This window comes from Capricornis sumatraensis, chromosome 7, assembly GCF_032405125.1.
Source record: "Capricornis sumatraensis isolate serow.1 chromosome 7, serow.2, whole genome shotgun sequence".
Classification (NCBI taxonomy): domain Eukaryota; kingdom Metazoa; phylum Chordata; class Mammalia; order Artiodactyla; family Bovidae; genus Capricornis; species Capricornis sumatraensis.
This window is the reverse complement of record NC_091075.1, coordinates 18,519,719-18,544,345: the sequence shown is the minus strand read 5'-3', so window position 1 is coordinate 18,544,345 and position 24,627 is coordinate 18,519,719. Positions and strand designations below refer to the sequence as shown.

The 24,627-nt window shown below is 35.9% G+C and overlaps 1 protein-coding gene across 2 annotated transcripts in view; it reads left to right on the top strand.

Moving 5' to 3' along the window:
• SEC24B (SEC24 homolog B, COPII coat complex component) overlaps positions 1-17,080 on the top strand; it is a 79,121-nt gene extending 62,041 nt beyond the window's left edge. For both annotated transcript variants that reach the window (XM_068975003.1, XM_068975002.1), the window contains 16 exons: positions 233-359; positions 1,263-1,372; positions 2,205-2,317; positions 5,029-5,147; positions 5,502-5,557; positions 5,796-6,002; positions 7,921-8,044; positions 8,477-8,635; positions 9,120-9,293; positions 9,896-10,006; positions 10,651-10,826; positions 11,440-11,577; positions 12,536-12,640; positions 13,402-13,494; positions 15,883-15,986; positions 16,227-17,080. In XM_068975003.1, coding sequence (XP_068831104.1) covers positions 233-359; positions 1,263-1,372; positions 2,205-2,317; positions 5,029-5,147; positions 5,502-5,557; positions 5,796-6,002; positions 7,921-8,044; positions 8,477-8,635; positions 9,120-9,293; positions 9,896-10,006; positions 10,651-10,826; positions 11,440-11,577; positions 12,536-12,640; positions 13,402-13,494; positions 15,883-15,986; positions 16,227-16,341 — 2,031 coding nt within the window. In that variant the 3' untranslated portion in view covers positions 16,342-17,080. The remainder of the gene's footprint in view (positions 1-232; positions 360-1,262; positions 1,373-2,204; positions 2,318-5,028; positions 5,148-5,501; positions 5,558-5,795; positions 6,003-7,920; positions 8,045-8,476; positions 8,636-9,119; positions 9,294-9,895; positions 10,007-10,650; positions 10,827-11,439; positions 11,578-12,535; positions 12,641-13,401; positions 13,495-15,882; positions 15,987-16,226) is intronic.
• The last annotated feature ends 7,547 nt before the right edge of the window (positions 17,081-24,627 follow it).

Genomic DNA, 24,627 nt, shown 5'->3' with positions numbered 1-24,627 from the left:
TCTCATTACATTTGATTTGGCTTTATTTTAGTGTTATTTTACAGTTTGTGTCAGAAGAGGGAGAAACTTGATAGCTGCTTCTGTTGCTCAGTGCACCACTGGAATTTATTAAAATACTTCAGTTTCAAAACACAAATGTGTTTTCTGTTCTGCATAGGGAGCAGAGCAGTATGTGGTCCATTTTTCCTCTGGGGTGTTTTTTCTGCTATAACGTCTTTATTCTTTTTCTTAGCAATTACCAGTGATAACATCCAATACCATTGTGAGGTGCCGATCTTGTCGAACATACATCAACCCTTTTGTATCCTTCATTGATCAGCGTAGATGGAAATGCAATTTGTGCTATAGAGTTAATGATGGTGAGTTTAATATTCTTTTTTAAATATTTATTTCATTTATTTGTCTGTTCCAGGTCTTAGTTGAGGATATATAGTTGTGGCATGTGGAGTCTTTAGTTAACAGCTGGTGAGCTCTAGATCTCGGACTAGGGATCAAACCTGGGCTGCCTGCATTGGGGGCAGAGTCTTAGCCACTGGACTACCAGGGAAGTCCCTCAGATTCTCAAAATAACGTGTCTTATATTAGACATTTTGACATTGTTGCTGTTATCTGGTGTCTCCTCACTGTTTATAAACTTTCATGACACTTTTAATGAAGAGAATGCAGGCTAGGGACACTTCATTTTTGGCTGGCCACGGGGATAATTGATAGTGCGGACGGCGACAGGGAGGAGAGAAGGTAAAAAGAATTCATAGAGTATTTTTGAAGAAGTGAGGTGAAGCAGTGCATGTCCGACAGATGAGAGCATGCGCAGTAATCATGCGTCACCCTGACAAGTTTAGATTGCCTTCCTTCTGTAGGTTTGGTTCATTCAGCTCAGTGTCGACCTCTGCCGGTGTGTGTGGACACACGTGTGCACGTGCATCTGCTGTCCCCTTCAGGGACGTGTCCTAGACTCTCTTACGATGATTGCTTTCTGATTTCTTTCCCATGTCATGTGACCTAATAAATAGGACACAAGCCTAAGAATAAGAAGCAAGGCTACTTGTGTCCTGGTTTTCTCATCTGATTTCATAAGTTTTCTTGTCCTCCTGATTTATTTTTTAAAGAAGTTTTAGGGGATTAGTTTTTACCATTAGATTTTCACAAAGCTATTATAAACTTCATATATATTAATGATAGAGGTGTCTATTTCTAGGCATATATATGTGTGTTTAGAAATTGTGCTACTAACTTTGTACTGGATTCCTAATCTTATCTAGTTCCTGAAGAATTTATGTATAATCCCCTTACCCGATCCTATGGAGAGCCTCATAAACGGCCAGAAGTTCAGAATTCAACAGTGGAGTTCATTGCTTCTTCAGATTATATGGTAACTATTCAGTATTAAAATATTAGTCCTGGAGTGCAATTGTATCGGTCATTTGGTAGTTTACTCATAAGTGAATTCTTGTCTAAATTTTTAAATTGTCCATAGTATGATTTTTTTGAAGTAGTGCTGAAAGCTTGTACTTAACAAATAGATAACTCTTTGTATCTTTGTAAAGATTACTTGATCTCCTAAAAGAATGCAGTTACATCACTAAGAAATGTTTCCTAATAAATATGTTTCCTAATCATCTATAATTTGTTGCCATTTTGATTTCATTACTTGCTTGTAATGAATATAAATATTCTTTTTACCATTTAGTATTTAAAATCCTTCAACAGAAAAACTCGTATTTTTGTCAAAAATTGCTTTTAAGAACTTGCTGTACACCTAGCACTTAACCCTTGGGATTCAACTGGCATCAAGTGGCCCAATGGTACTAATGATTGTCAGGTTTAAAAATATAAATGTTTAAAGTAAAATATTTTTAGGAGTAGGGAAGGGGTTTAAAGGTTAATATTTAATAATAAATATGTTTAATTTTCCTTGGAAAGATATCTCAGCCATCACTCTATCAGGAAGACATTTAGCCCATCTGCTTAACCATTACTGCGTAATTACTGCCTAATCATGCTTAATCCATGACCAAATTTAAAAGAAAAGAAATCAAAGGAATGTCATTTTCATTACCTAAGATCTTATAAAACATTGATCCTATTTGTGTGGATAGATAGAGATATATATATTACAGTCAGTAAATATCCAGTACTAGTTGTGATATAAAAAGAATGACTTGTACCTACTAAATATGTTACATTGTTTCTATTCCTTTCAGCTCCGTCCGCCTCAGCCCGCAGTTTACTTGTTTGTTTTAGATGTGTCTCATAATGCAGTAGAAGCTGGATATTTGACAATTTTGTGCCAGTCACTGTTAGAAAATCTAGACAAGTAAGAATTTTTTTTACTCATTGTGTGTGTGTGTGTATAAATGTATAAAATGTGAAGTGTATTTATAGCAATTTATGGGGTTGGCTTTTATTAAGTTTGATTTCATTTATCACTAAAAGAGTACATCCTATCTGCTTTAGAATAAAGATCTACTACATATATTATTTGGATTTATAACTTTATATCTGAATCTTAAAACCATAATAGTTTTAATACTTAGGAATTTAGATTTTATCTAACTATCCCCCTGACTTAGCAAGTCTGAGCACTTAGATCCAAAAAACTCAACCTAGCCAGGGTATCAAGGATCTGGATGAGAGGAATTGAGCTGTAATTTATGCTTGAGCAAGAAGTTTTTCATAAGATAGTTTCAGATGTGCTAATGAGAAAATGAGCCAGATAAAGAAGGACTTGATACTGTGCTGAATATTTCAAGAACCCAGAAACTGAACTGGCACATTAGTAAGAAGCTTTATGGTGAAAGTAGAAACAAAGTATAGGATAGGTGATAAAACTTGGCTCTAATTCCTGCCTGTCTATCTACCAGTATGAGTCTCAAAGGACACCCTTAACTAACTTAAAAAGTGGATGTTCCAGATCTCTGGGAAACAAAGTTGTTTGTACATTTCTTTTTCTACTCCAACACCCATAAGAAATATGACTTCAGGTTGTTAGTAAGAGTAGCTTCCTACTGCAGTGGTTCTGGACTTGTGGAGAGGTGTAGGGGTGAATATATATATATATATATATAGTATATATATTGTGTATATATAATATATGTATTCAATATATATTGAAATACATTTCAGTATTCAAAATACATGAATAATTTGTCAGAAGTGCTCGGTGATTCCAAAAGGTTCTTCTCTCCCATTTTCCATTTGAGTTTAAGAGTCCTTATTCTGTTGAGTGCTAGCTCTAGTCGCTATAATTGCATATCATTGATCTTGGCCTGTGAATAAACTGATAACATTGAAACATTCAAGATTAAAAACATCCAGAGATATTAAATGATTTGCTTTAAGTTTCTGTTAGTAACTTATTGATTTCATATTTTTGTCCTTTATTGAAGCATTTGCCCTTTTTAAGTCACAAGTGCTTAATTCAGACATGACTTTAGCAGTGAGTAGCAAAGGGGGACACTCTGCAAAGAAACAGCTGTTAAGACTGAAGAGTTAGCTTGCTGGGAAGGTATTTGATGATATAGCACTAGAAATAGGAGCCAGTGCAATGCAAGAGACCAGGGCTCAATCCCCAGGTCGGGAAGATCCCCTGGAGAAGGAAGTGGCAGCCTACTCCAGTATTCTTGCCTGGAGAATTCTATGGACAGAGGAGCCAGTGAACTACAGTCCATGGGGTTGCAAACAGTCAGACACGACTGAGACAAACACATTCACTTTTCACTTTCAACAGAGATGAGTGATTATTTGCAAATTAAATGGTCTAAGGAAAGCCAAAAAGGTAATATTGGGAATGAAAATTAGTTTTTAAAGTGTATATGTTTGATTAAAGTGGAAATTAAAAGTATCAGAAAAGTAAAAAAGTAAAGGCGATAGGCTAGCAATAAGATATTATGCTTTTGGAAAGGGCTGTGTATATAACTTTGAGAAAGGAAGTTTGATGCTGGAGCGGTTCTAGCTCAGCTTTGTATTTTGGCCTAGAGGTACGTAGTCTCTATTGTGATTGATAACAAATGACTCTAATAATCAGTGACCTTAGAAATCTCAAAGAAGTGAAGAAATTAGAAACAAGATAAACCTTGACCAGTATTACTAAGCTAAACACCTGCATGACTTGTTGTTTTCTGTTTTCTGAAATTCCTTTTTTAAAAATTGGAATATAATTGCTTTACAGTGTTGTGTTAGTTTCTGCTTTACAGTGTCATGAATCAGCCTCTGAGTAGCCTGATTGATCCTTCCTAATAATAACAGTGCTTCTTGCTTTGACGCACACTGTTTTGGCATCCTGTAATATTAAAAAACATCTTTAAAGACAGTGCTAAAACAATAAATTACATAAAAAATTGTAATAAATTACATTTAAAATTATAGCAGTTAACATGAGGGAATTTAGAAATACACTGACACTTTTGTAAGACAGGGCATCTATCTTATTAAAAAGGATAGCTTGACAGGCTATTTTCGGAACAGACTTTAAATGGTTATTTATTCTTTGCTGTATTATTGACTTGAATACTGACAGAAAATTTGAATACTTGAATACTCAGAAAATTTTTAAAAGAGTGATCAGAGATAAAATGTCTTGATGTTTCTGAATGTGGTTTTTATTTAAAATTTTACATGTTATAATCTTTTCTTGAACAGTACTCATTTTGTCACTGTTCTTAAAATACTTAAACAACATACATGATTTTTGTAATATTGAAACTGAAAATATGAGCAACTTTTACTTAAAGGAGTTTGTTTCAGAGGAAAGTTTGCAAGAAATCTTTGTTTTTTAAGTATATCATTTTAGGTTTTGATTAATTATTTGAAGATAGTTCTGTTATCAGAGGCATGAACTCTAAACATGTCTGGTTTCATCTGAAAATGGAATGTTTTATACTTACTCTTTTCTGATATGCATTGGTTTAGATAGGGGTAACTATTCTGTCCTCTGCATAAAAACATAAACAATTATTCTTAGTATTTTTAAAAAATAGAATATGTCACTTAGCAGTTTGAATTTAAAATTATCATTTTTATCTTTAGGCTCCCTGGAGATTCACGAACAAGAATAGGATTCATGACCTTTGATAGCACTATTCATTTCTACAATTTGCAAGAAGGATTATCACAGCCTCAAATGTTGATTGTATCTGATATAGATGGTAAGCAGTGAATAAAACAAAACTGTATTAATAAAACAAAATTTTGGAATTAAGCATACTTTATTTTACAATACATCTTGTCATAATGCTGTACAGATAATTTAGTTCATTAGATATTTATTTTAAAATAATTGCTTTCCTGGAAAGTACTTGAGTCAAAGTTTTTTACACCTATGTATGTGTACTAACACATGCTCACACACACACGTATGATATGTACAGAGGATATATATTAAATAAAGCAATATTGTGCATACCCTTTATATGTATGGACTTAGAAAACTAAGATATTTTTAATTCGAAATTCTTTTGAGTTTATTTATATTTTGGTTAAAATATATGTTTTCCCTATAGATGTTTTTCTACCTACTCCGGATAGCTTACTTGTGAATCTATATGAAAGTAAAGAGGTGAGATTGAATTTTTTTTTTTTAAGTATTAAAGTATTTCTGTTACTTCAACTGATGTAATGTTGAACATGTGTTTACTTGGTATATATTAACATTGCAGTAAACAATGTAGGTAGTCTTGACTACTCACTTTACAGTCCTCCAAAATGTAGTGGCATATACTGTACTCTGGAATATTTTAAAGAAGAATATTGCCCTTCCTTCTCAGTAATTCAACTTTTAATCTTTGTTTTCCCAGCTTATAAAAGACTTATTGAATGCATTACCAAATATGTTCACCAATACAAGAGAAACACACAGTGCCCTGGGTCCTGCTCTCCAGGCTGCCTTTAAATTAATGTCTCCAACAGGTGGCCGTGTGTCTGTATTTCAGACACAGTTACCTTCCTTGGGGGCAGGACTTCTGCAGTCCAGAGAAGATCCTAATCAGAGATCAAGCACAAAGGTATTTTATATTAGTTCCTCTCTCATATTCAAGATCATGGCTTCTACCTCTGTCGACTTGTTTAATTATTTGTTAGTCTATTTTTCTAATTCTTTGATAGTTAAAAAAAAAAAAACTGGTAAGAGAGTTTAATTCAAATTACCATTTGTTGTTGTGTTGCAGTGTGTGCTTTTTAATACTTTATGAGTCATAGAAATTTAGAAATTATCTACTATAACCTTTTTTTTTACAGATGAGGGAACAGATAAACAGTCTTGCCAAAAGTTAAATAAATATTTAATGGTAAAGATGTGACTTGGATTTTCTGACTCTAGTGTTCTTTTCTATTTCACAATTGTTAAAACTTAATAAATCTGAGATATAATTTAATATGCACATATTAATAAACTTTTAATGAAGGTAATACAAATCATTGTATAAAACTTGGAACATGGAAACATATAGATGATCAGTTATCTCACTGTCAAGATAATAGTAGTTAAATACAAGTAATTGCAGTTGGGTATCATACATGTATACTATATTTTTTCATTGACTTTTTTCACTGATGTGAGCATTTACTCATAGTGAGCATTTTTGGAGGTCCCTAAAAATTCCACAAAAAAGATTTTTTAGTAAATGTGAACAACATGATTTTGTTAATTGCCTACTTGCTGTTTAAGAGTGAAATGAGGCTGAATGTTCCTAGGGTTTTACAGTGAAGATTTGGGAAGGGTATTAAATACTCATTTTTGTTCTATAAATAAATTTTGCCTGACCTTGACTTATATATATGAAGATGCCATTGCAACTAGTTATGAGTATGGATTAAACAGTTTGAATAGTGTTATAAATCTTTAGCCACATATTCAGTTTTTCCCTAAGGTAAATTCCTAGAAGTAAAATTATTGGATCAGTGAGTATAAACTGTATTTAAAGTTATTATTTTACTTATTGGGATTTTTAATCAACCTGTACTCTTAAGGACTCTGATCTTCTGGGCACCATTAAGGATTGCTACTTTTTTATTCTTTACCAATTTGCTAAAGAAGAATAACACTGTGTTTTACTTTTGAATAGCACCATATTTTACTTTTTGTGAAATTGTATTTTTAAATTGCTTTTGAGAAAGAAGCTAATTTCAAAATAAACTGGGGACAAATATATTTTTTTAACTCATCAACAAGTACAGCTAGCTTTATCCAGTGCGTTGATCCATTGTAATCCATTATGGAATGCTGAACAAAAGCAAAGTGTTTACTGATTTCTTTGATACAGTTTTGGGTTTTTTGTTCTCATGTAACTTTTAGAAGTATTGTCTATCTGCCTGAGACTCAAGAATTTAAGTGTCTGTTCTGTTTCAAACTTAATATAAGAATCATGCACTATAATTGAAACATTTTCTTGTGCAATGTAGTGAAATAATTAAGAACTTGGAGCCTGGCTTTTGCATTTTTAACTCTTCTCTAGTGCCATCTCCTCAGCTCAAGTGTCTTCATACCAACAAGAAAGACTTTGCTTAATCTGTTAGTCTCTCATGTTATTGTGTAACAATATGCATGTAATAATTGGTAACAGCACTCATTCTGGAGCCAGACTGCTTGGATATTCCAGCATCTACCACTCAATAACTATGTAATTAGTCATTTGTTTGCCTCAGTTTCCTCATCTATAAAATGTTGGTAACTGTGAAATATATATTATTATGAAGATTAAATAATTTAATTATATTAAGACATCTATGCTGCCCTATATGTGCTTTTATAAATGTTAGTGATTATTCTCATAGGAAATCTATGCCAACTACCTAGACATTAAAAAAAAAAAAATCCTTAGTTTGATAGAGGGACAGATGATATTCTCTTCCTGATTGTAACAGACAGAAATATATGCATAATTCAAGGTTTTCTAGCTCTTACTTTATGGCCTGTTGACTTAGGTTGTACAACATCTTGGCCCTGCGACTGATTTTTATAAGAAACTCGCTTTAGATTGCTCCGGGCAGCAGACTGCAGTGGATCTGTTCCTTTTAAGTTCACAGTATTCTGATCTCGCTTCTCTAGGTAAGAAGATACCATTGTATTTACCTGTTTTTACATAAACATTTTTAGCATATAATTAAATGTAAATTCTTTACTAAGAGTTATCAATTGTTGGGGGAGAAAGACATGTGAATTAGATAATGTCTATGAAAATTACTACTAAACTTTAAAAAAAAAAAACCCTAACCCTATACAAATATAAAATGCTAATCTGGGTTGTTGTTTTTATTTAAATACAATTATTTTACCGTTCTGCTCAACAGTAAACTTAATATATATTATGTTTTATAAATATTTCTTTCTCAGATTTATATATTATCCCCATTTTTGACCACTGTAGGGTTTTTTTTGATTATAACTTAGATTTCTTCATAATACAGAATCTGCATTGCTGTTGGACAAGTAAAATGTTATCATTTCAGTAGCTAATACTTTTCCTTTTTCTCTCTAAAGCTTGCATGTCCAAGTATTCTGCAGGGTGCATCTATTATTATCCGTCTTTCCACTATACTCACAATCCCTCGCAAGCAGAAAAGTTACAAAAAGATCTAAAACGGTATCTCACAAGAAAAATTGGATTTGAAGCTGTTATGAGAATAAGGTGTACTAAAGGTATGAAATTATAAAAATTATGCTTTATATTATATACTTTTTTCAAAATTAATAAGCATTCATATATTGACAACCTGTGACCACCTTTCATTATCATAAAAAAGATTTTCTACTTGATCCAACTAGCTGTACTGTTTTAAATATTATTATTAAATAATCATTGTTCAATTTTTTAAGTAATTTGAATAAGTAGGCAGAGGAAATGCTTTGCCTTATTAGGAGGAAGTCAAGAGAAAGCCCATATTGGAGGTGATTTCAGATGAATTTGAGGAATAGGGAAGATCTTAAGTGAAAATTGTCAAATTAATAATGATCTTTGCCTTCCTCATCATTCAGACAGTCTCTGTTTTATGTGAAAAGTATTGCTCCCCAGTTATCCTTTTGATTCAAAATCAGAGATATTTCTTATTTAAAAAGTAGCTTTAACCTGAGGTAAAGAGACTAGTGCTACCTCATCTTTTATAACAAGTCTTCTTTTCCCTAGGTCTTTCCATGCACACTTTTCATGGAAATTTCTTTGTCCGTTCCACTGATTTGTTATCCCTCGCCAACATCAATCCTGACGCTGGATTTGCAGTACAACTCTCTATTGAAGAAAGTTTGACAGATACTTCTTTAGTGTGCTTTCAGACAGCCCTGTTATATACATCTAGCAAAGGTAATGTTAACAGAAGTGAAATGTAACCTGCCCCAGTAACTCTCCCGTCTTTTCAACTACTGGCAGACTGGGGAGAGTGAACACCAATGGGAAGTAATGGAATTTGTGTTCATCAAATATATGTTCCGTTCTTTTTTTTAATACTCATTTTTGAATCTTCAAAGAGTACCTGTTTTGACTTGTGGAAGACTTGTACTCTCAAAATCATATTAGCATAATAACTCAAACTAAATCTGTCTGGGTTATCCTGAGCGTTATTTTTTATCCATAACATGAGAAATTCTCCATGGCACTTAAGGTCTACATGGTCTGTTTTCTGACATTATACCATGTAACATATAATTTAGAATGAGTAATGCTAAGATAAAAACCAGAACTAGTGTTCAAAATATAGTGTATGTTCATAGTCTGTGTTTAGGTTTAGAGAATGTTTAATTTTCTTTAAAACATGTTCATTGTAAAACTTTGTTTTTGCCATTTCAAAATCCTGTTGGTAATTTAATACCATCAAACAATAACTTGAATGATATTTTGACCTATTTGCTTTCTTTGTTTCTTGGCCTAACGTATTTTGCAATGACATGGATTCATCCTTTGACTAGGTGAGCGGAGGATTAGAGTGCACACTCTCTGCTTGCCAGTGGGCAGCTCACTAGCAGATGTATATGCAGGAGTGGATGTACAAGCTGCCGTCTGCCTCCTGGCAAACATGGGTAAGTAAAAAAGTGAAGCGACAGGTGAAATATATTTTTCTATACTAAAAACTGAAGCCTGGGCATTGTTTTACCCTGGAAATTCCTCATTTAAAAAGTATATATATTTTACGTTTTCATTTACAACAGTGTGAATTGGGCTGTTCTCATTCTCACGAATTCTTTAGCTTAAAAATCATGTGTGAGATTCATAATCATTAATAGCTGGTAGCATCTCAAGTGTTTTTCACATGGTAACTTCATGAACTGTGGTACATCCATATGATGGGAGTACAACTCGGCAATAAAAAGGAATGAACTGTTGATAAGTGAACAGACATGGATGACTCTCAAAGGTGTTATGCTAAGTGAAAGAAGCTAAACTCAAAGTGCTACATACAAATGATTCATTCATTCAACATTCTGGAAAAGTGAAAATTATAAGAAAGAAGAATGGCTCACTGATTGATGATCAGGGTTGGTGGCAGGAGGAGGATTTTTACTACAAAGGGGCAGCTACACTCAAGGGAACAACTGAAATGTATTTTTCTAACCTAAAAATGAACTTTCTGTTTGTTTCTTAAGTACTGCATGTACATTTTATCTCTTACAGTATTCACTGGCGTCTAATGGTTAAAAACTTTTTCATTTTGGTTGCTTTATAGCTGTGGATCGATCAATTTCCTCAAGTCTATCGGATGCAAGGGATGCCTTAGTGAACGCTGTGGTGGATTCATTATCTGCGTATGGCTCAACTGTCTCAAATTTACAGCACTCGGGGTTGATAGCACCCAGCTCCCTCAAGTTATTTCCTCTCTATGTTTTGGCCCTTCTCAAACAGGTAGCTCTCTATACACTGTTAGATTTAATAAAGTCTTTTGAAATTTTCAATATATAGGTTTCCAAACCTAGTTTTTCTGGTGAGGGGTAGGGGATTAAATACTTGATTAGACATTTGCAGCTTAGCATTGGAAGAGTTATAAACAGGAAGAGATGAATGGAAAATGAAGGTATACAAATACATGATGACTGTCACGAAACTGTATGGTCTCACTCGAGCATGTGGGAGCAGCTTGAATAATGGTGTGCGTATAGCACACTCTCAGTGTGTGCTCCTGGAAAGAGACTCTAAGGAAAGGGCCTACTGTTCATTGAGCATCTTCCCAAGTCTCAGGCACCGTAATACGTGTTATATACGCATCATCGTATTTAATCCTTATAGCCGCCTAGAGATATTATTTTCCCCTTTTTTCTTGCGATGTCAATATACCTTTGAGAAGCTAAGTAACTTGCTCACATATCTACCAATTAAATTCTCAGAGCTGAAAACTGAATCCAGGCCCATGTTGGTGTGAAGGCTGTGCTTTTCCCATGGCTGATGGTATATATCTGTTTTAATATTTGTCCACTATATTTATGTTTTACTGAAAAATGTGTATTGTTTCTCCACGTAGAAAGCATTTAGAACCGGCACAAGCACACGCCTGGATGATCGTGTGTATGCCATGTGTCAGATAAAGTGTCAGCCACTTGTTCATCTAATGAAAATGATTCATCCCAACCTGTACAGGATAGACAGATTGACAGATGAGGTATGATTTTTTTTTCATTGTGTTTGAAATTTTTTAATTTAAATTTATTTGAGTGTCTTGATTCTGCATCTAAGATAGTAATGTATTGTTAACAATTTCTTCCATCTGTTTTTCCCCTGTGACAATAATACATTAAATACAGACGTTAACTATGGATTTGATTGGACAACAGGACTGTTAGATAGTATCATGGTTATGGCATTTTCAAAAATAGTTTCACATGGGAAGTGATTCACTTTGTGGATTTGGTTACATTTCCTACACAGCTACATTATAGAAGGGCATTTCCATTTGTATTTTGAAGATACTGACAGTTTCTGACGTGATCAGAGTGCAACTTTGACTATATTATTGTAAAACGAATCTGGTATCTAATAGTATTTTTAATATGCAGATATGTAATGTCTTTTTTTTCCTACTCTTTGGAATCAAAAAATCCTTTGTAGCAGATATCGTAGTTGTACTTTTAATATATTCTGACCCCAGAAAGGAAGGAAATGGGCAGATCTTTTTACGTAGTCAAGTTTTTATCTTTTAAATTTGAATACCTTTGAGCATCTTTTAATTTAAATACATTTGAGAGTCTTGATTGTACAGCCAAGGTGGTATATATTATCAATATAGTTCACCCTTGAGCAGCGTGGGGGTTGTGAGCACCAACCCCTGTGCGATTGAAAGGCCATGTATAACTTCATAGTCAGTCCTCTGTATCCTCTATTCGGTGTCCACAGATTCAACCAACTGCAGATCATGTACTTCTGTAGCATATATTGAGAAAAACTGCATATAGGTGGACCCATATAGTTCAAACTCACGTTGTTCAAAGGTCAGCTGTAGTTTTTACATATCACAAAATTATCAAGTATTATTTTTCAGTATCAGAGCTAGTGGCCATTAGCTTCCAGCCTGGGATAATAGTAATGGAAGGTCATTCACATTCTATCTTTTTTCTTTTCAGGGTGCAATACACGTTAATGATAGGGTTGTACCTCAGCCACCTCTTCAAAAATTGTCTGCAGAGAAACTGACACGAGAAGGTGCTTTCCTTATGGACTGTGGCTCTGTAAGTACCCGTTAGTGTCAAAGCTTAGCACTTGCAGCTGGCAAAAGGAGAAACGCAGGATCCAGCTGTTACCACAGATCAGGCAATGAAAGGTGGACGGGGAACTCAGGGGCTATAAATTGGAACTGGCACAGGAGATCAATTTATTTAAGAGAAGTAAAGAGATAAATTCCTTATTTCAAGGAATTTTTCATCTAGAATCATAAAATTTTAAGGGAACTCAAGAATATTTCTAGTTCAACTTAATTTGTTGTCTCAAATGCCATTAATAATTAAGATTTCAGGAGGTGTCATTGGACAGGGTGGTGGTGAAGGGTGTCAGAATAGGCAGGGTGGCTTCATGAACGATACCTTGTGAACAGGAAAAGAATTCCAATAGCCACAGTACGGGGTGGGGCAGTGGTAGAGGGCAGGGGACATTAGTTAAAGTACAGAGACGGTGATTGAAATAATGAAAGTAGTGGGTAGGAAATATAGTAAGTCATATATCTTGGTTGAAGCATTGGAAGAAAAGTAAGGAAAATGGTAAGATATATTTTATGAGAAGCTTGAAATTTAAGCAGAAAAGATCTGAGCCACTCTGGATTCCTGAATGCAGATTCCAAATGTGCAGGTTACAGGTTGCCTTTTTTACTTTCATGTTTATTCCTACTTGCTTTGAGCTAGTGTACTTTGCCTCGTTTATGCTTGATGATTTTGAGAAAATCAGCTGTAATGGGTTTCCAATTAGGGAGTGTTACTGTGATTTGTTTTGTTTTTAGATTTTTTACATTTGGATTGGAAAGAGCTGTGACAATAACTTTATAGAGGATGTGCTTGGATATCCTGATTTTGCATCAATACCACAGAAAATGGTCAGTGGCTTTATATAGCTTTAACTTTTTGTGTACATACTTGTTTAATTCTTTTTTTTTTTTTGGAAATATAATGCACATAAGAGTCACCATTTTAATCATTTTAAAATGTACAATGCATTTGCTTTTAGTATATTCACAGTGTTTACAAGCATTTCCAGTATATAATTTCAGAGCATTTATATCACCTGAAAAAGAAACCTGTATCTCCCAACTCTTCCTTTCTGTTTTCCTTGGGCAGCCACTAGCCTACTTTCTATCTGTGTGGATTTGCCTGTTCTGGACAGTTCAGATGTATGGAATCACACAATGCAAGGCCTTTTGAGTTTGGCTTCTTCTCACCATGATTTCAACATCCATGTTGTAATGTGTGTCAGTACTTCCCCCTTTTTTATGACTAGATAATAGTCCATTGTACGAATATATCACATTTTGTTTATCCAGTCATCTCTTCCTGGACATTTAGGTTATCTCTACTCTGGTGCTGTTGTGAGGAGTGCTTCCATGAACAGTTTGTGTACAAATGTTGTGTGAACATGTTTTTAAGTTCTCTTGGATATGTAACTAGCAGTAGAATTGCTGGGTCATATGGTAAACTTTTTGAGCAACTCCAAGCTATTTTCCAACAACTTTAACTACTCTAATTTAAATTATTTTGCTGATAATAAACATAGTTTTTTCAGTAAGCCTGTACTGTATGTATGTTGATACCAAAGAAATATGATTCTGAAAGCAGTTCTCTATGCTACTTAATGGAAAAGGCCTACCTTATTCTTGGGTATTGTAAATATGCCCTTTCTCCTAAAATTAATATAAGTCAACGTGATTCTTAACCACGTTCGCTATTTGATTTATTTTTTTAAATTTGCCACATTAATCCAGAGTTTATTTCTAAGACTCAAAAAAGAAGAAAAATGAGAAAATGATTTGAACAGGTAATTCATAGATGGAAATTATAGTAGTGGCTATATGGATCAATGTTCAGCTTCATTTATAATTAAGAAAACAAAACAAACTATTAAGAACAGCATAGTATTTCCTTCATTTATCAGATTTTGCCCCCTAAAAATTTGCTTAATTTGATAATAGGCAGTAATGCAGAACGAATAGGTCAGCAGCCCCATGGATTGCACTGTATACATTCACTAGTCTTTAGGAGGACCGTTTGACAATACCTGTTGAAATTAAAATAACACAGCGTGTGACACAGTGAATTATTTACGCCTAAAATGTATCCTGTAGATACACTCATGGAAGTATTCATATGTACATATATACTTAAGAGGATATCATGCTTGTATGCCAGGTCTCTTCAGTCATGTCCAACTCTTTGTGACCTTTGGACTGTAGCCCAAGCTCCTCTGTCCATGGGATTATCCAGGCAGGAATACAGGAGTGCGTTGCCATGCCCTCCTCCAGGGTATCTTCCTGACCCGGGGACTGAACCTGCATCTCCTGTGGCCCTTACATTGCTGATGAATTCTCTATTACTGAGCCACCAGGGAAGCCCCAGCAAAACATATGACTCTATTTAAAAGAATACAATCTGAAAAAGAAAACAATGCATAATATCCATTTGTATTTTCAAAATGTGTTTCTATATATAATAGTGGCTATATTATAGATATTTAGAAAATATATGAAAGAATGTACATAAAAATGTTTTCCTTGTACTTTTAAAATATTGATATAAATTTAAATATAATTAACCCAAACTTTTCTGTTTAAATTTTTGTATACTATGTACTTTGGAAAAAACTCACTGCACACATAGAAGAATATCCTTTTTCTTCATTGCAGGTGGATTCTTTACTGTCTGAGCCACCAGGGAAGCCCTCAGATATACATGTACACACACACACATATATATAAAAGAATAGATTCTTTAGGTCTTTAAAAAAAGTCTTGCATATGGTTTTTAAATATATTTAAACATTCACACTATTCTTTTAAATTTTTTGCCCTTAAATATTAAGGATAAAGGAAACATAAAATTACGTAAGAATGTCTGTTATTAGAATAATGTATAATTGTTTATAAGTGAAATTGAAGCTTAATGATAGCCCTTCTGATCTGAATATTTCCTTTGGAAGAAACAAAAAGTATAACACGATTTGAGTACCATGCTAATTGTGTATGTTTTATTGACTTGTCTGGAAAAACTATGATATTCAGGTAGAATGTCAGTGGCATACTTATCATTAAATATGTCTTATTAGTCAGAAAAACAGATTTATCAGCAATGTAATAAATCTCTTGTGTTTGGTTGCTGCTGTGGGTGCTGGAATTGAGTGCTGGCGTTAGATGGTAGTGGTGATTATGATTGAGTTCTAATACTGCCTAAGTCTATAAGAAAGAAAATGACTTCCTAATTGCATTTTTTGCCAGACACATCTTCCAGAGCTAGACACACTTTCATCAGAGAGAGCCAGATCCTTTATAACTTGGCTTAGAGACAGCAGACCATTAAGCCCAGTTCTTCACGTGGTAAAGTAAGTACTTCTGTAATTTAATTATGAAATTGTCTTATCCTGTCCAATCTATGTGAAATTGTTTGTCTTCAAATCAAATTTTAAATAATAATATCAAAACACATTCTAGTGGTAGAAGGCTGTTACTTGATTAACATCCCCTATCCTTTTTCATAAAAGTCCCCACATATTTTTTCTAATGTATAAGTATTCTTTTTAATAATATGCATTTTTAGATAAATGTTCCTTTTTCTTTTTCAGAGATGAGAGTCCTGCCAAAACAGAATTTTTTCAACATTTGATTGAAGACCGGACAGAAGCCGCCTTATCTTACTATGAATTTTTGCTTCATGTTCAGCAGCAGATTTGTAAGTGAAGTGAAATAAAATTGAATAAGAAGAAAGAGATCTATAACCTAGGTAAAGCATAATCTGTCAGAGAAGCACATAGGAAATTTGAAATGAAGGGACTTGTTACAAGAGGCAGTGCGTAGCATAGCACCTTGTCTAAGTCTTTGGCAAAAGATACAGAGGAAGAAGGAACTTGACAGATTTTTCTTCACCCTAAGTTTGATGCTGATGATGCTGTTTCACTAAGTATATTTTGAATTGGTTTCCACACATTTCCAGAGTGCAGCAGTACAGTTCTCTGTTCATTGCAAGCTGGCAAACTTCTGTAGCTATGTGGGATGATATGTCAATGAAAAATTAGATAAATTCTTTTTTATTATAATTAATATAGCACTTCTGGACTTGAACTCTGACAGGAGATGCCAAAAGGCAGTGGTACCGTGTTATTTGTTTATATGAATTACTTTTTAACAAGGAATGATTCATATTCATTAAATGAATTCAATATTTTCCCTGTAAAAACAATAGAGTTTCAGTACATGAACTATAGAAAAAAATATATATATGATGTACATAAATGTTACATTTGTAAAGAAAATGTAAAAATGTAACTACAGAATATGAATTGCTTAAACTGTGCTGCATTGTTGGATGACAACTCTTTGTCGCAGTTAGAGAATGAGGTTGACTAATGCATATTATGAATTGAGTCCACAAAAGAAACACAAAACTCTTTGTAATTCTGTTAAATCTTTTATGTGGATTTATTTATGATCAGCCTACTAATTAAAAATATTTTGCTTGACAATATGGCTTGGTGTTTTGTGTGTTTATGGTTGGGGAGAATTGGTGGTATTCTTACATTTAGGATTTACTGCTCGAGGAAATGGCATTGATACTGTATTTCAACTAGTAATATATGTGAACATGTTTTCATTAATTTGTGAACATTACCAAGTACTTATTCTCTGTATTCAGAAAACAAACCCTACTTTCAAAATATATATGACTGTTAACGAATCATAACCTTAATTTGTCTTTCTTTGTTAAATTAGGCATTCTTTTTCCTTGCACATTCATAGCAGAATTTTTATAACATGTGACTATCCTATTTAATTGACTTTTAAGATTACCATCTGGAACTTTGAGAGCGATCTTTCTGATTTTAAAAAATCTCGTTTACTAACATTTATTTAGTATAAAAACTGTTAATGATCCACTAGGTTGTAGAATAAAATTTTATTATAAACACTATAAAAGTCCTACTGATGAACTTTGGAAGGGAAAAGGCTCTTGATGTGTGTGATGAGTGGTTTTTCGCTTGTTGGATCTCTTTTCTTTGGATAAAAATAAAAGTACTCTCTCACATTCCCTGCTGGAAATGAGAGGTTAAATGACTCACCCTAAATGACATTACTAATTAGTGACAGAGCTGATAGCAGAAGTCAAATGTTCTACCCACCCACCACCTACTCCGAGCCCAGCCCACCCCCAGGGCTGTGTGTGTCCCCGTGCCCTGCAGCCTCCAGCAGGAGAGAATCTTACTGAATTAGGAGAAACTGCAGTGTTCCAAGGGCAGCTATATACTGTAATTATACAATACGAAGTATCGTGCTTCTAAATTTTTTGTCTTTGGATAGTTTGTTCCTCATTTAATAGGTATTTATTAGCACTTAATACTTGCTAGATATTGGTCTAGGCTCAAAACACAGAAAATCCTGATTTCCCAGTGCTTACACTCCAGAGTGAGTGTCTGGAGGACTGGGGGAAAGAGCACATTTGGATGTCAGGTGTGGGAAATGCAATGGGGAAAAATAAGGCAGAAAAAGTACCAGGAATGCTGGTTTTGACAGTAACTAGGGAGGCCCTTCTGAAAAGGTGACCGTTGAGGAGAGCCGTGTGGCTGTCTGGAAGGAGAGGCATCAGAGGGTGAATCTTTATGGTAGCTAAATGTGGAAGTTAGCCTTTGGTCACTGTGGTTTTCCCTATTAAAGAAGCACTTGGAGTTATCAGTTGAGAAAGGGTAAAGAGTGTTAGAATCCCAAGAAATAGTTGCGTAGATCGACTGACCAGTGGCTTGCAGTAGGGTTGTCAGGCAGCATGAACGTCAACCAGTTAGCATGCCTCTTCCTTCCAGCCACACTTACTGCTTGGTGGAAGGTTGGATTTCAGTTAGAACAGAAGAGCAGGGGAACTGTGGATGTATACAAGGAAGCTCCTCTGTGTCATTCAAGTGAAAGGGCTGCAAACCGAGTGATAGACAGACGAGCTCAGTAGTGGCAGTAGATAGAGAAGGGCTTAGTAGTGTGAAGGTCCTGTTGAGGTCAGAGAGCTGTCCAAGTGTGGAGACCAGAGGGAATGAACTGGAAAGACGGGAAGTGGCGGTCAGGATACGGGATGCTTGAAATTGAGATTTGGGGAAGTTTAGATGTCTACAAATGCATGGAGAGATGCCTACCTGGGGTTTGAGATCAAAAAGAGCCACCTTGAAAAGCCTTGTCCTCTAAAGGCAGCCAGACTTCAGTTAGAGAATGGAGATTGACATCAAGGGGAACATAGGTGTGAGGAGGAATCGTAATGGGCTGTAGATAGATTATCTGTCCTCCTCACTCCCTCCTATGGGACAATTCTCTGCCCATTTGTTTTCTGAGGTGGGGAGTGATGAGAGAAAGGGGCGTGCTGACCAGGAGTTCTCTGAGCCCCTTTTCAACAAATTGAAACTGTCATTAAAGTTAACAGTTTCGGGGTATCCCAGGTGATGTGAACATCTGCCAAACTGCTATTCAAACCATTGTTTGATAGGAACATAGAATTTGGTTTATAGTTGACACGCTACTCTTAAGGAATATATCCTAGCACAAATCGAGTGCATTGATGGAAATCGAGTGCATTGATGGCATCATTAGGTGCCCAATATGCTACTGGAGGTCAGTGGAGAAATAACTCCAGAAAGAATGAAGGGATGGAGCCAAAGCAAAAACAATACCCAGCTGTGGATGTGACTGGTGATAGAAGCAAGGTCCGATGCTGTAAAGAGCAATATTGCATAGGAACCTGGAATGTCAGGTCCATGAATCAAGGCAAATTGGAAGTGGTCAAACGAGATGGCAAGAGTGAACGTCAACATTCTAGGAATCAGCGAAATAAAATGGACTGGAATGGGTGAATTTAACTCAGATGACCATATATCTACTACTGCGGGCAGGAATCTCTCAGAAGAAATGGAGTAGCCATCATGGTCAACAAAAGAGTCCAAAATGCAGTACTTGGATGCAGTCTCAATAACGACGGAATGATCTCTGTTCGTCTCCAAGGCAAACCATTCAATATCGCAGTTATCCAAGTCTATGCCCCAACCAGTAATGCTGAAGAGGCTGAAGTTGAACGGTTTTATGAAGACCTACAAGACCTTTTAGAACTAACACCCAAAAAAGATGTCCTTTTCATTCTAGGGGACTGGAATGCAAAAGTAGGAAGTCAAGAAACACCTGGAGTAACAGGCAAATTTGGCCTTGGAATGCGGAATGAAGCAGGGCAAAGACTAATAGAGTTTTGCCAAGAAAATGCACTGGTCATAGCAAACACCCTCTTCCAACAACACAAGAGAAGACTACACATGGACGTCACCAGATGGTCAACACCGAAATCAGATTGATTATATTCTTTGCAGCCAAAGATGGAGAAGCTCAATACAGTCAACAAAAACAAGACCCAGGAGCTGACTGTGGCTCAGATCATGAACTCCTTATTACCAAATTCAGACTGAAATTGAAGAAAGTAGGGAAAACCACTAGACCATTCAGGTATGACCTAAATCAAATCCCTTATTATAAAGTGGAAGTGAGAAATAGATTTAAGGGCCTAGATCTAATAGATACAGTGCCTGATGAACTATGGACTGAGGTTCATGACATTGCACAGGAGACAGGGATCAGGACCATCCCCATGGAAAAGAAAGGCAAAAAAGCAAAATGGCTGTCTGGGGAGGCCTTACAAATAGCTGTGAAAAGAAGAGAGGTGAAAAGCAAAGGAGAAAAGGAAAGATATAAGCATCTGAATGCAGAGTTCCAGAGAATAGCAAGAAGAGATAAGAAAGCCTTCTTCAGCAATCAATGCAAAGAAATAGAGGAAAACAAGAGAATGGGAAAGACTAGAGATCTCTTCAAGAAAATTACAGATACCAAGGGAACATTTCATGCAAAGATGGGCTCAATAAAGGACGAATGGTATGGACCTAACAGAAGCAGAAGATATTAAGAAGAGGTGGCAAGAATACACGGAAGAACTGTACAAAAATGATCTTCACGACCCAGATAATCATGATGATGTGATCACTAATCTAGAGCCAAACATCTTGGAATGTGAAGTCAAGTGAGCCTTAGAAAGCACCACTATGAACAAAGCTAGTGGAGGTGATGGAATTCCAGTTGAGCTGTTTCAAATCCTGAAAGATGATGTTGTGAAAGTGCTGCACTCAATATGCCAACAAGTTTGGAAAAGTCAGCAGTGGCCACAGGACTGGAAAAGGTCAGTTTTCATTCCAGTCCCAAAGAAAGGCAATGCCAAAGAATGCTCAAACTACCGCACAATTGCACTCATCTCACATGCTAGTAAAGTAATGCTCAAAATTCTCCAAGCCAGACTTAAGCAATACGTGAAATGTGAATTCCCTGATGTTCAAGCTGGTTTTAGAAAAGGCAGAGGAACCAGAGATCAAATTGCTAACATCTGGTGGATCATCGAAAAAGCAAGAGAGTTTCAGAAAAACATCTATTTCTGCTTTCTTGACTATGCCAAAGCCTTTGACTATGTGGATCACGATAAACTGTGGAAAATTCTGAGAGATGGGAATACCAGACCACCTGACCTGCCTCTTGAGAAATCTGTATGCAGGTCAAGAAGCAACAGTTAGAACTGGACATGGAACACCAGACTGGTTCCAAATAGGAAAAGGAGTACATCAAGGCTGTATATTGTCACCCTGCGTATTTAACTTCTATGCAGAGTACATCATGAGAAACGCTGGACTGAAAGAAACACAAGCTGGAATCAAGATTGCCGGGAGAAATATCAATAACCTCAGATATGCAGATGACACCACCCTTATGGCAGAAAGTGAAGAGGAGCTAAAAAGCCTCTTGATGAAAGTGAAAGAGGAGAGTGAAAAGTTGGCTTAAAGCTCAACATTCAGAAAACAAAGATCATGGCATCTGGTCCCATCACTTCATGGGAAATAGATGGGGAAACAGTAGAAACAGTGTCAGACTTTGTTTTTTTGGGCTCCAAAATCACTGCAGATGGTGACTGCAGCCATGAAACTAAAAGACCCTTACTCCTTGGAAAAAATGTTATGACCAACCTAGATAGTATATTCAAAAGCAGAGACATTACTTTGCTGACTAAGGTCCATCTAGTCAAGGCTATGGTTTTTCCTGTGGTCACGTATGGATGTGAGAATTGGACTGTGAAGAAAGCTGAGCACCGAAGAATTGATGCTTTTGAAGTGTGGTGTTGGAGAAGACTCTTGAGAGTCCCTTAGACTGCAAGGAGATCCAACCAGTCCATTCTGAAGGAGATCAACCCTGGGATTTCTTTGGAAGGAATGATGCTAAAGCTGAAGCTCCAGTACTTTGGACACCTCATGAGAAGAGTTGAGTTCATTGGAAAAGACTCTGATGCTGGGAGGGATTGGGGGCAGGAGGAGAAGGGGACGACCGAGGATGAGATGGCTGCATGGCATCACTGACTCGATGGACGTGAGTCTGAGTGAACTCCAGATGTTGGTGATGGACAGGGAGGCCTGGGGTGCTGCGATTCATGGGGTCTCAAAGAGTCGGACACGACTGAGCAACTGAACTGAACTGATGGACAAAGAATTTTATTTTTCATTTATACATTAATGTATGCTGCTGCTGCTGCTGCTGCTAAGTCACTTCGGTCGTGTCCGACTCTGTGTGACCCCAATGATGGCAGCCCACCAGGCTCCTCCATCCATGAGATTTTCCAGGCAAGAATACTGCAGTGGGTTGCCATTGCCTTCTCCGACATTAGTGTATATTTGTGTGCTAAAAACTATTTGAAAGCTGTTTATAGACAGGAATCTGTTGTAGTCAACCTGTGAGGCTATGAAATGCATATATTATTAATAGCAAAGTGTTAAGAAAACCAGGACTCCTCTGTTCAAAGTAACTTTTGAAGACACTGAAAATACTTTTAAAGGCCAAAAAAGATGAAAATTAACGAGACTGAAAGCAGCACTGCAGGTATTATTTAGGTGGAATCTCGAGTTACTAAAGACAGTTTAAAATTTTAAAAAGATACACAAATCTTTGGCACATGAAACAAAGACCTCCTGAAAAATAAAAATGATAGATACTTCATGAATCACTCATCTTTTATCTCTAAATTCAGAGATGAAATCTGTGTCAAACAGAAAACTGGGCATCCTCCTCCTCTGCCTTTTTAGGATACCTCTGAGAGGCAGAGAAGTGAGCCATGATTAGGGGATACAGAGAGGCTCTTAACCCATTGCCCTCTCATGCATCTTGAGTTGAGCCAAAATTGAAAGCCCTTTCTTTAGTTCCCATTAGTTAATAGGCACAGTTTTATAGATTTTCATTTCAATTTTGGAGCTGAAAAGGATTGCTTACCAGCAACCCACCAAATGAGTTTGCTGAAGATTGTTGTTTGCAGTCAAGTGAAAACCAGTTTTTATTAGAGATTACTCCGAAGAAACCTGGTTCCTGTGCAAGTTTGTCATTTTGCAAAAACTCCCCAAAGTGCACATATACAGATTCTGGGTTGCAACCTCCTCAGAAGCTTCTTGGGTAGAATCCGGAACACACCCTCACACGTGCAGAGGACAAGGAGAGGCCGAAGGAAGAGGTAGCCACTCCAGATGGGTGGGTGGCAGGTTTCATAAACAAAGGAACTTACACGGCTTGTCTTGGGTGGCCGTAGTCACGCATCCAGTCCTCAAGACCACACTTCTGTTTCAAGGCTAGATCCTCGGAGCAGCTTCTGGCAGTAGGGGAGGCAAGCAGGATCCAAGGACGGAGAGTGAGTGGGTGTGAGAGTTTCTAGCTCTTGGGTCAATGGCCTGTCAGACAATTGACAGAAACTACCCTATAGTCAGGCCAGTTTTTTATGACTACATCATCACTGCTCAGAGATGTTCATGGTTTTTACTGCTGTTTTTGCTTTTCAGGTACATATTATTTTAGCTTATTAGCCAACTAATTTGTTGATTATTGGATTAGTGTGTAGTGACGCATATGCTTAGATTTACACTATAATTTTCCAAAACTAGATTTTAAAATGCATTTTGGGTAGACATAAAATGATTATACTGTCATTGTTAAAACAGAAATATGTGTAACCTGCACTTCTGCCTTGCTTGTAAACTTTACGGATGATGTAGCTGGTACATATGTATGAATTTAAGTAATTTATAAATAGAATTAAGGTAAGTGCAAAATAATTACTAGGTTCTTTTAAAGGTAGTAGGCAATGACTTTATAATATTAACTCATGTTCTCTTTAGAAATAAATAATAAATAATTATATTTCTCTCAGTTCTTTCATTACATAGAAATTTACTTTAAATCGGTATTATTTAGTCTTTCTAGTACTCCCAACTCACATATTAACCTTTCTTACAATGGAGGAATTTCAGAATGACCCTCGGAAAAGCTGTGAAACAGTGTACCAGTTTGGAAAGCTGGTACCAGTTTAGAAAGTACCAGTTTGGAGATTTTAATGAAAATTTTATGGAAATTTTTTCTGTATTTCAATTTCAAATTCTGTTCCTTTGGGACTTAATGTTTTATGATTTGCATAGTAACAATAGGAAAGGCCTGTTAGTAGGTGCTTCCTATTGAAACCTGAGTAATTTTACTAGAATGAAAGGGACCTCTAGACTGTCTCCTATTATCAGAAACTGATAAGTAATTTTTAGAGTTAAGAATAACAGGGAGACAGAAAGATGAAAGAATTCAATCTTTAAGCAAGAAAGATCAAAGCTTAAAGCCTTCAATGCAGAGGGGTGATGTGATCTGACCCCAAAAGGTGACATCTAGCCAGCCTACCATAGGAGGTGGAAGAGGGGAAGGGTGGACACAGTGAACGATTTTTGAACAAACAGCCCCCAAGCCTGGTTTAGATGGGGTGTGTTTGGATTAAGAGAATGTGAAATGTGGGAATTGACCTTGGCAGCGTGGATGAATTTTTACTTGATCATTCATTTATTACACTGCTGGGTTCAATTTGCTAACACTTCATTTAGGATGTTTTATTTACTTTAGAAGACTGGT